The sequence below is a fragment of the Charadrius vociferus genome, unplaced genomic scaffold, assembly GCF_000708025.1.
Source record: "Charadrius vociferus isolate BGI_N301 unplaced genomic scaffold, ASM70802v2 scaffold50, whole genome shotgun sequence".
Taxonomy (NCBI): domain Eukaryota; kingdom Metazoa; phylum Chordata; class Aves; order Charadriiformes; family Charadriidae; genus Charadrius; species Charadrius vociferus.
The window spans coordinates 396,990-409,253 of record NW_009646445.1 but is presented as its reverse complement, the minus strand read 5'-3'; the positions used below and the strand labels follow the sequence as shown (position 1 = coordinate 409,253).

The following is a 12,264-nucleotide window of genomic DNA, read 5'->3' as shown; positions in this document are numbered from 1 at the left end:
CAGTTCCCTCGAGAGCTATTGGGGACCCTCCGGGGGGAGCCGGCAATAAAACCGCGGGGCCGGCAGGAGCCGCCGAGGCCGGGCCGCTCCCGGGGCCGGGCCCTGGAGGGCGCTGCGGGGCCGCGCATTACCCGGCCCTGGCCGAGGGAGAAAGCATCCGGAAAAAATCCAAAACCACCAAAAAAAAACCCCCAAAAAAACCAACCCCAAAACCACCCTTTTGCACCTAGTGCAGCTATGCCTGCAGTACGTTGCTGTGTACGAGCCCTGTTTGTCTTCGCAAAAAGGCGAGGAGGTCCAGGGAAGCTGATACAAAAGGCAGGGAGCATCCCTAAAAACGGGAGGGATGCTCCGGGCTGGGCAGGGCGCAGCTTTCTTGCAGCCCGGCAGGGCTCTGTGCTTCCCCTGGGTCTGGCCCCATACATCCGTGCTGGGAAACCACCCTGAGGCTCATCACCTGACACTCAAAAGGCAGAGAGCATTACCTTCAGCCTTCGATACAACGGCAAGCCAGCCACATATAGCTACAGAAGGCAAAACCCTGCCAGAACAACGCTGCACCGAGCATAAAGTTGAAAGAGAGGAAGGAATATCGTAGATGGTGACAGTGGGTTACTAACATATACCTGGGAAGCCCTTGGGTATTATAGGGTAACATCCCATCATTCAGTAAGTTTCGTAATGCAGAGTGTTTGCTCAGCCTCACAAGTATGTGATTTTGAGTTAACAACACTAGCCACACTAGATTAGGCTAGGTGTCTTTCAAAAGGAAAAGCCCCAAGGAAACCCCGGCAGCTTTTTTATAGGTAGAAACGATTCCTCAGACTTACTGAGCAAAGCTCTCATTTTGGGGGGGGGATGACACATTACCAGGAGCCCTATCTTGTGTCCCCAGCACAATACCGATGTCCTGATTCATACTAACCATCAGTAACTTTCTTCAAGATTAAAGGCAACAAAATACAGCATCTCTAGTGAACTCCAAAGGGGTATATCTGAACAAGGCAAACAAAAACAAGCACTGAGCTGATTTACATTCTAATTTAACTGTAATTAAATGTACTCTGAATTTCCTTTTTTTTTGTTTAACTCAGTCATTGACTGGTTACAGTTTTCTCACAGCCTCGCAGACTGTTGTCAGTTTTATACCATCATTGGTCCAGAAGCCTTTGCCAGGTCGACTGCTCCTTGCTACCTGCTCCCACACAGCTGCTTCCACAGCAGCGATACAGAGCATCCTCACTCCCAGAAACCTCCAAGCATACAGAGTATCAGTCACTTCTGTGGATACTGATAAGAAGGGTCCCAAACAGTACTGAATTAAATTTGCGGTTTAGATTGTCCATTATTTTTCCTTCTTTCTGCAGTATTTGCTCAGCCCCAGTAGAAAATGACATGCTGTTTAATTACACACACACCATTTTTAATTAAGACATTTTGATCCTGTTTCTGGACTGTGTTCTTGGTAGCTGGCTGTTGGCACAAATTGTGGCTGGGTTCCACCCCAGAAGTCCTCATGTCCTGTGTAGCACACCCAACACCTACCATCTGACAAGCTCTTGGATGGCAAACCAAGCACGGGATCTGAGCTGGCAGAAGGAAACTTCCAGTCATCTGGCAGAGGGACATTTCTTCGCTGCTTAATCCCTTAGCTCCTCTTTGAGCATGCACAAAATGCTGACTTTGTCTTCTGAATTTGGAAGAATATAGAGGTAAAACGCAACTGCAGCATTTTGCAGTCAGCACAACTAGTATAAGCCTTGCTCAGATCTACAGTCCTCATCTCCGAGATCACTGGACTCCAATTAATCTTGGGTTCAGTAACTTTCCAGCAAAGCTTTACAGTGCATGTCTACCTCCTTTCAAGGACCCTGCCTTTTGACTAATGCATAGAGCTAAATTTGTTCTTTGATCACAGATGGTTCCCCCCCTTAACTCAGGCTGCACAGCCTGTGCTGATGAATGCTAACTTTTAACAGGCTGTAAATCAGTCTGGTTTTCTTCCACAATTCTTCAAACAGACAATCCTACATCAAATGATGGCAAAGACTGTTTCTGGCATACTCCAAGATACAAGCCCTCTCTGCCTGTTCTGCCCCAGTTTAGAAAACCATTTGCAGGCTTCTGCAAGCCCTCAAAGGCTAACTCTATGTGGCTACTCCAGTCTGAGATCCAGGAATGGCACTTTTCCATCTGAGTTGCCGCTGGTAAGAACACATCTGATTTAAGCAGAGGGGCAAGAGCTGTGCAAAGTGGCCACCAGACCTAACAGACTTCCCAGAAACTTTCTGGGTCATCATAAGGATGGAAAAAAGGAAGGGTTGCCGGCTGACTGGACAGCTATTTTCCTTGCTGAAGAACCACTGGCTGGCAGCACTCATGAGGTTACCACAGGCATCGAGAACCCACTGAGGAGGGGAAGACAGACAGAACTATGCATCTTGGACAGATTTGATCCTAAGCTGGAAAGAGCTCACATTTAGGTTTGTCCTTATGAATATCCTATCCGAATCCTTACACATTAATCTTATTTATTTAGACTATCTAGTTCCCAAAAGGCATGATTTATCCTATGCCCTGTGCTTCCTTCAAGCAATGCTATTTCTATGTTTGGATGGAACTGGCCACAAAAAACAACTCGCAAAGAAAGCAAAACACTGATGAAAATGCAGAAGCCTTAACATTTGTTTTCCTCAGCATCCCAAACTCTACAAAATTTGCATTAAGTTTTGTTTTCAAAATCATTACAAGCGTTCAGTTTGCCTAACAGGAGGCACGCTCACCTGGAATGACGACCCACTTCATTTTAGTCCTTATGCTGCTGGATACCTAACCAGGATTTTGGAACATCTGAGGCAAGTTCATTTGTAATGAAGTATAACTAGGGGAAATGATGACTTTCCTTGCCTCCCTCCAACCATTCCTCATCCAATCCGGACCAGAAAAAACCCTTCCAACAAAGCTTTTGTTGAAACAGAAACATTTCCATGAAAAGTTTTGGTTTCATCTGACTGGCAGTTTACAACTAAAAGTACGTCACCAAAAAGGTTCCTAACTAGCTCTTGGCTTGGACCCACAGTGACCTCAGCCCCAGCAGATGTTTGAAGGCCATGGTACAGAGAAAGAAACAGAGAGCAAATACATGAATAGTTGACTGACTGCACGCATCCATTATCAGGATAAGGGAAAGTTGGAGAAGGGGTAAGCTACCTGTTATTTCTTAATTTAGAAGTTCTTGTGAATAGAAAGTAGAGCAAACATGTCATCTACCAGCTCACAAAATCCTGACTTCTTAAAAAATATCCACCACAAACTTGCTTACTGCACCTCTAGAGTACTCTCCCTTAGTTCTTTCCTACTGTTAGTACCTGCTCCCTGCACTGCCCCCTCTACTGCTTTTTAGTCCTCACCATCCTTTAGGCCCCCCTCGGTCCTCCTTCCACATAACTTACCCATTTATCTTTGATCCTTGAGGCCTTTAGTAGGTATGTGGAGCTGTATGACAAAATAAGGTCAGAGCCCCTTTTTACACACAATCCTGTCCTCATGCAATGAAAGAAACCATGAAAGGTAAAGGCTGTGTTCTCAGCAAATAGGCAATCAGGCACTCACAACAATGTCTCACTGCTTTATTTCCCCTTCACACTGGCTCAAAGATGCTCATTTTCTTCCTTCTCTCCTTTCCCCTCCCTCCCCTTCCATAAACTAAATTTTGAACAGTTGGTTGGCCAAGGCAGCAGATTCCAGAGAGTCTTATTACAGGCCAAATAGCAATAAAACTCATTTGGCATATTCATCATATTGGGAAGGTAATAAAATTAAGGAACAGGGTTGCTATTTTGGTATGTCATTCCTCAGTAAGGTACCAATGACTAAGAAAAAAGCTTCCACTGAGCTAAGGAAGCTGAATGTTTCCCACAGCTGACGAGTAATGCAAAAGACTTAATAATAACTAAGATGTCTGCAAAGCACCTAGAAAAGGCAACTTCCCAACACCCAAATGCACCGACTCCATTCTCACTCATGCTAAACCTGAGCAAAGAATGAAGAAAAGGTTAAACCTGGCAAAAGCAAGCTACCCACCCTTCCCAACCAGCACAATGGTTATAACAAGAGCTGCCAACACAGCCAAAACACCTGCACAGGAAATCAGTCCCCTGGAATCTCCCTGTTTGCCTTCTCCTGCCAAGCAAATCTGCCCACAGTTAAGACTGACTGATAATTATTGAACTTGGGTTGAACAGTTTCAGTTCACAAAATTTCCAAAAATACCAACTTGGTCCAGGTCCCAGTAGAAGATGAGGTGAAGATGAAAGAGGAAGAAACAGAAGGAGGGTGGGTTGGTTGCTCAGGCACTAAACAGAAAGGGAAGTATGTTACTCATATGCCCTATTTCTCCCTCCATCTTAAAGTGCAATTAAACTCTGAAAAAGGGCAACAGTACAGCCCTGAGCCTTCCTTCTGAGTTGTACTCTCTGCGTCATCCACTTTCCTGCATGCTGGATTTAGCAATGAAAATAAATATTATTTCTGTTAGTCAACAGGGTCTCTGGAGAAGGACTGGGTCTGAGCTGGCTCATACATCATCCAACCTCCATGGCTGAGACAACAGAATATTGTTAGCTGTGTATTACTCAGAAGGGACCTGATGTGAACTACAGTTTCCAAGGACTTCTACAGTATAAGCTGGTTCCTGTGCAAGGCTCACCTTTTTGCCCTGTTTCTGTACAGTGCTTACAACAAAGGTCTGTGATAAGGGATATAAGTCAGAGCCATAACACAAATAACTACATTTGCATGACAGGGTATTAATCCCACTAGTTTTCTCACACAAACTGTGGCACTTTTGAATCACCCAGGAGAAACCCAATTCCTGGGTTTGCTGTAACTCTACGTCAAGTCTTTTATTCTCATGCAATGGGGAAGGAAAGGCACTCACCTCCTTCCTTGCTGACTCCCAAGCACCCCTTCAGCTCCTGAAGCGAGATTGACTTGTCCTTGTTGAGGTCACAGTAGTCAGTGAAACGTCGGGCACATTTCTTGGGCTTGGCTTTCTTCTTCACATAACGTTTGAAAGGCTTCAGCTCCCGCTTGTTGATGTCATTGCTGCTGTTGTTGTCCAGTTGGCTGAAGTACCAGTGTACCACTCGCTCCTCCAGCGTGTGGCTGGGGTCTGGCTCAGAGAACCTGGAACAGAGGAAGCAAAGGCCCCCGACAAATGGGTGCTCTCACCAACACTGTCAAGCACATGCCGAGGAGCCAAAGCTGCTCGCTGAGTCAGACACTCACTATGCCATATTTAAAGCAAGCAAAATACGTGGGTCTTACACTCCTCTTTTTAGCTGGGCTCTTTTGAGATAGATGAACTTTTTCTAAAAATGTCCTTTAGCATTAACAAGTGGTGCCAAGAGATTCCTGGAGACTGATACCCTCAGTAGCTCTGGTTCTCCTCACACCAGTTGCTGAAATCCTGCCTAATCCCAGAAGGATCCCCTTTAGAGGGCAAGAGGCAATCTCCATGGTCCTTTTGAACTTTGGGCTCCCATTCAAGTTACCAGCAGGAGAGCTGTGAGTGTCAGCTGTCATGGTAGTTTCTGTGACAGCAACACCTAGACTTCAGAAAGGGAACAAATTCATTTAATGCAAGACACATTCATTATTTGAAAATGTCCTTGGCAAGATGCAACATTCTTGCTGTATCTATTTATATGATCTGAACTCCTGTGCCGTATTTTCAGCATATTTAATGCTTTTCACATGGTTGATTTATACACAAGAATTCCACAGCAGACAAACACCACAAATCCATTAAAAGCAATACTACGGAATGGCAACTTCAGTTTGCTTCATTTTTTACTTATCGTGATATTACAAGTTTGACGTTATTTGGCTCACATTTTCTTTCTGTGGACAACAACAAACAGTATCAGAGAGGAGAAGCAGGAGGAAAAGCAACAGCTGAAGATGGATGGATAGAGAATGCTGCCACTCAACATCAAGCCATCACTGAACTGGTACTGTTATGTCATACCATTTAAGCAGTGTCAGTTGCACCCTGCAGGAAGCCAGATTCCAGTGTGAGTTTGGGGCATTCTACCCGACGGGGAAATATCAACCCAGGTACCTTATAAAATGCACTTTAAGACTGTCACCAACCTTGTTTCAGAAACTGGTAGGATATACATTTAAATTGTCACTAAAAGTTTCTTTGTTGGGAACTAGAATGGAGAAAATTCTTTTGACCTTCTGGTATGACGAGTTTTGCTTCTGAAATGCAGCTAGAGAGCCTAAAAAATAAAACCCCCAACCTATTGCCATGGTAATTTACATCACTAGTGAAGGGGAGTCTACTAAGCAATAGAGCTTAGGTAGAGAACAGAGATCCCCTTCTCCGATAGCTTTTACAAATGAGGATACAATTTAGAACGGCAGCTTCTATCCAGAGACATCTGGATCCTCACAACAAATAAACATGCACAGTAGAGAGGCAAATAAATCACACAACATTTTCCCCGTGGTTTTACTTGAAACTATCTCCATCATTTCTTAGCTGAGAAGCAGCCTTGGCGTTCAGTCACAGGATCTGGTCAACGTACAGTGGGATAAACAGTGTGGGGAAAGAAGAGGTTGGGAATAAGTCTGGCTTCCTTTTGGGAGCCAAAATACAAGGCAAGGCCCTGGAGCCACCTATGGACATGCAGAAATTGCAAAAGTCTCCCCGGGAAGCTAAGGGAGTGCCTGGATTTTTTTCACAGCCTTGAAACTATGCAAAGACCAGGATGACAGGAGAGAATAAAAACACATCCTGTGGCTTGTTTTTATGACATTTATGAACACAGCCATTAGCCTCTCTCCCTTTTGGAAACGAGCTGGCTATGATTTGAAGACTAGCATGTTTCCAACAGCCACAGGGAAGTTCTGTATTGCAAGGGACAATGCTCTGCTTTTGCTGAGATGGAGGAATAAAACCTGAGCTTTTGCATGTGAGATTCCCCTCATCCACATCTTGGCTTGCCCTTTATTTCCTGAAGGGCCACAACTGGAAAGGCAGAAATGGAAGAAGGGGCAGAGCATCTTCGAACCAACAGCAGACAGACAACAGACAGAAACAGAAGCTTCTCTTTACCTGCTGAAGAGATGCTCAGAAGTAGGACTTAAAAGTGCCTCTTTTTCAGAGGCACACCATGGAGGAGCTCTTAAGAGCTCATGTCCCTGCCTATGGCAGGGGGGTTGGAACTTCAAGGTCCCTTCCAACCTAAACCATTCTATGATTCTGTGATAAGAGTTACCAGGAGAGGCAATATAGTGCTCTTCAGCACTTCCATAAAGAAAATCAGGGAAATCCACAGGCCAATACAAATACATTGACTCATGAGGTGATGATACATCAATCTTTGCCATTACAAACATGCTGAGAGCTGGTGCTGAAAACTGCAGCATGCTAATGGAGCTAAAGGGAACTAGTTTAACTGCTGTGATTGTAGGAGGAAGGAACATACAGCCACTTCTGAGTTTTTACCACCTCCTGTTGGCTGGCTTGGCAAGGCTGCAGTTCCCGAGTTGGTTGCCTGCCTGTTCTGATGATCATCCAGAATCCCAGCACAGGAAGGATCCACATCATCTCAGTACAGCCATATCTCCCTGGCTCATTAAATTACATGATATACTAAAGAAGGCTGAGGTTACAACACTACCTATCTTGACGTTGATGGCTGCCCATGCAAGACACTTCGGCACCATCCATGAAACATGAATTAATGCAACTTCACAGCACTGCTAAGCCACCTAGCTTCGATGATGTGCCATGACAATAATCATACCTGCTGGGTCAGCTGAAATAAATCTGGGGACTCTAATTGTCCTGCAAGCACAGACTTTGCAGGAGTATTCCAGGGGAATTTCCCTCTATTACCTCTTCATGGCTGTTGCAAGAGAAATAAATCAGCCCTCTGATGCAAACTTCATTTGTTGGGCTGCCTCTCTACTCATTCAGACCATAAAGGAACCAGAAAAAAAAACAACCCAAAACCAAGAAAGAACAAAGTTGCCCTGTACATTCTCAACTCCCAGCAACACAACATCTCTTGCTCTAACACCAGCCACACAAAACCCCACTAAATTCCAGTCTCTCACTCTAGTGTTGTAGCAGCTTTGTAAGACCGAGCAGCCTTCTCAGTTTTCTTGTGTTGACTGCATTACAGCTGTACTTACTTTTCTTCCTAATTGTTCCACTTGAGCACTCTATGGCAAAACAATCAATCCTGAAGAATGAGTGCTGGTGAAGCAAAGAGCTCTGTGTGAGCTGATTTTCCAAGTCTAACCTGCTATTGCTGGATCGCCTCCGTACATAAGCCAGCAGGTTTAGCTCCATTACGCAGCATAAGCCCACCCACAGTCCAACAATGAAGAGAAGCATGGTCTGCATTAACAGCCTAGGACAGGGAACCTGCTCTCTCTACTTTCTTACTAATTTCTTGGCATCAAGTATATAGTCATCTCTACACAGGCTTTTGATCCTCCTCCTGTATAACATGCTATCAGCTCCCTCATAGGAGGAGAATATTTATTTCTTAGGTGGCTTATGCTTGAAGATATGTGGGTAAAGATACTGTTACTTTTAACAATACTATTTTCCAGTCGACACACTTCCACTAAACACCTTCGTATCACCTGGTGTAACTTGGGTACAGGCAGAAAGCAAAGAGGCTATTAAAAAACATGGACGTGTACTTTTGCAGCTACACTGAATTTTGGAGCAGAGAGAAGAACATGCCAAAATATGAAATAGACAGCTTGATATGCACTTTGCATGCAGCCTGTAATGCTTTCCAGCCCTTGAGGCCCCTTGCAAGAAAGGAGGAGTTAACTCAGTGGGAAGGAGCAGGGAAGAAGGGAAGGTGTATAGGGTAAAGTATACAAGAGCAGCAAATATCAGATGTTACTTACATACAGAACTGTGTACAGTGTGCAATCACATTGTCCTCCACAGAACTGTGCTGTCAAAGTGTAATACGTCCCACTAAATTTTACTGAGTAAACTGAAGTCCTTTCCTACCAAAACTGATCCTTTGCTCCCTATACACTTGCAGCCCCGCTGCACCCCACCACCCAGGCTGCACACACCCATAGTACTGTCGCAGTGACAGAAAATCCTAATGCAAAATACCGCTTTGAGAGAAAGCGAGGTTGCAATCTCTGAAGCACTCAGCAGATGATCACCTGTTTGAAGACCTTTAGAAAACCTGTTATTTTGTAATACAAACTTCAGGTACCAACAATGGCAGCTGAGGCAGAAGGAGGAAAGGGTAGTAAGACCAGCCTAACATCACGTAACTGGACTGCAGAGACTACAAACCAGAGGGAGCTATTCCAGGATGAAAGAACACTGACGGACAAGAAGCTGCTAGAAGAAGCAACAGAGCAGGAAAAAAAGTTAGTCCAGCTTCCACTCCTAACACACAAGGTATGTTTGTAGTCGGGATGTCTACAGCAGTTAAAGTTGTAAGATGCTCTGACTTGAAAATATTTTGCAAGTATGTGTACCTTGCTTGGTGCTGTCACTGAAAAAAGGATGTATGAGGGCAAAGCTAAATAAATGACAGGACTGACCCTGCCAGTCAATGCCCATGATAACATTCATGATGTCCATCAAGGTGCCTGGAGGAGTGGTGGACAGTGATAAGAATTTACAGACTGAAGTAAAACTCAATTGTTCTTACTCTTCTTACTCTCCTTTTGTTGTTCTTTGTGGTTGTCTGTTCTAAAGTTAAAAGTTGTAATGGTGGAACATGGCTTGAATCAAAGAGGATTACTCTAATGGAATTGCAAAAGGATCGTGTATTTGTTTTATTGTTCTCCCTTTCCTGTAGCAAAAGAATCAAAAAGCCAACAAAAAACTAAGCTGTGTTCAGACTAAACAAAAGGGTACTACACATTCCAAATTCATTATGGGGAATGCATAATTTCTCTACAGATAAAACTTAAGTTTTATCTTCATATTACACAACCAGCTTCTTCCTCTCCTCTGGCTAAGTCGTGTATGAAACACTATTCTGAATACAACTTTTCTGAAGATTGTGGGATAAATCATTCGGGAGGTTTAAAAATCATCTCCTTCACTCCTCATTGACTGTTCAAAGATCCTCCTCTCACATGAACTCTGCTGTATCTGTAATTAGGCTAGAATTTCCATAGGAGCACAAAGAGAAGTTGGTATCCAACTTCAATTGAAATGCAATAGGAGTTGGGCATTAACTTCCCTGCACTGTTTGAAAGTGTCAATCTTTATTAAAACATGGCTCGGCTTCAGAACACCCTGGAGATGTGCTGAGCTGTGCTTGCCTGCTTCAAACTGCTCAACTAGAGCATGAAAGGGAACCTCGGGGGCAATTTTCTGAAGTACTTTTTAGGGCTATTACATGGGGAATAATTGGCAACTTAAAATGAAGGGACACAGCTGCTGTGTTACATGATAAGGGTGGCTGTTGTAAGCTGCTCTTTTAACCCAAAATTCCACAGGGCATTAATATTTTTGCTGATAATATAGTGAGCCATAGCGCACATATTTTGGCAACTAAAATTTATTTCTGAATTGGCAGAGACCAAAGAGTTTCTTAGATCAGGGAAACCCAGGCTGGGATCCCCTTTGGTCTATTTTAGTTTAGGCCCTGTGTAATATGAGTATGTCTGAATTAGAAAACAGACTAAAATGTACTAAAGCGAAGCCTGAATTTTAAAAAGTGCTGCTCCTGTTATATAGGATTTATATATGAACAATTTCAACTATGCATCTTTTCAAAAAGGATACCAAACGCTGGTTAATAAACCAATTTCCTACAAGTGCTCCCTTAATTACTTTGAAAACATACAGTAACAAGATGTGCCTTGGAGTTATTACATAAACTTAAAATTAAGAATGAATTTACCAGAGATTTTCTGTTTCAAAAGTCTAAATGAAGTCTACTTGGCTATTTTGCTGTAATGTAAACCAGGGCCACAAGGAAGGGAAGTCCTCATCTCATTTACATTATTGTAAAGCAAGAGTAACTCAATTAAAGTCAATAGCTTTGAACTTGCTTAAACGAGACAAGACCTATAAGGGATTACAAGGTTGTTTTAAGCATGCCCAATAAAAAAAGTCTTATCAGGTTTTACTTACATGGCCTGCAGCAATCCAAGTTGTACAGCCTCACTTTGCTGCTACTAGATTGTTTTTCTGTGTGCCAAGTATAAAGTGTGCAGTTTAGCACAGCTCAATATGGTATTTTAAATACAGATCTCTATAATTTCTCCCCATGCTCCTCTCTCCCCCCAGAAAAACAAAGCTAATACAGACATTAATTGCAAAGCCACAGATAGCTTTGCAGCATAAATAGGCAAAGCCTTGAAGATGAAGATACTCAGCAAACGCAAGAAGTTTTCACTCCACATATCCTGATTCAGACTAAAGGCTGCAGGGTCATCTAATCTGATTTCCTGTAGATCATACTCGCAGAATGTGAATCAAATTACTCTTAGGATCATAACTCAGGTTTGACTAAAGCAAGTCTTTCTGAAAGGCATCAGGCCTAAGATGAAAGCCTTAGAGAGAGGGAATCTGTCACCTCCCTCATGACTTCATTCTGCCTTAGAATTGCCCTTGCTTTAAAGAAATTTTGATCACAGGTTTGTTTATACTCAGTTAATCATGTTCTTCTGTGCTAGACTAATGACCCTGCAGAGCTTTTGTCCCTATGGAGATACTCAGATTATACAAAATCATCTTTCAACCTTTTTTTTTTTTTCTTTCTTTTAATACCCTAAGGAAGGCTGAGCTCCTTAACACTTTCACTATTGGGCTTTTTCAGCCCTTGACGGTTTGGAAAGGCTCTTCTCTGCATTTGGTCCCATATTTTAATGTTGATACTAAAGATGCGTATTGTAGGCCAGTATCATCTCTCTGTTGCCACAGAGAAACAGGAATGCTCCCTCCCTTCCCCAAAACTCCTGCTTGCTGCTTCTCCAATTAATTAAAATATATAGGACAATATACGGGGCCAACTACAGGGGGATACGGCTTGCTGTTTGCCTGGCCTGCCCTCTGCAACAAGCATAAACTTTGCTGGTGATTTGTTAAAAATTTACCTCAGATCATTGGATGTATTTGTTCAAACTCTAAAAAAGGCCCAGGAGGATGAAATGCTGAATGCCATAACAGAAGAGAAAGAGGGAGGCTATAGAGGGAAACAGTACGCGTTTAAATACAGAACCTGTTCTGCCATCGTT

At 43.3% G+C, this 12,264-nt stretch overlaps 1 protein-coding gene across 1 annotated transcript in view; it reads right to left on the bottom strand.

Annotated features, from left to right (window-relative positions):
* Positions 1 to 12,264, bottom strand: part of SMOC1 (SPARC related modular calcium binding 1) — a 160,756-nt gene that overhangs the window by 3,720 nt on the left and 144,772 nt on the right. The window contains exon 11 of the mRNA XM_009882460.1: positions 4,940 to 5,187. Within this exon, the coding sequence (XP_009880762.1) occupies positions 4,940 to 5,187 (248 nt within the window). The remainder of the gene's footprint in view (positions 1 to 4,939; positions 5,188 to 12,264) is intronic.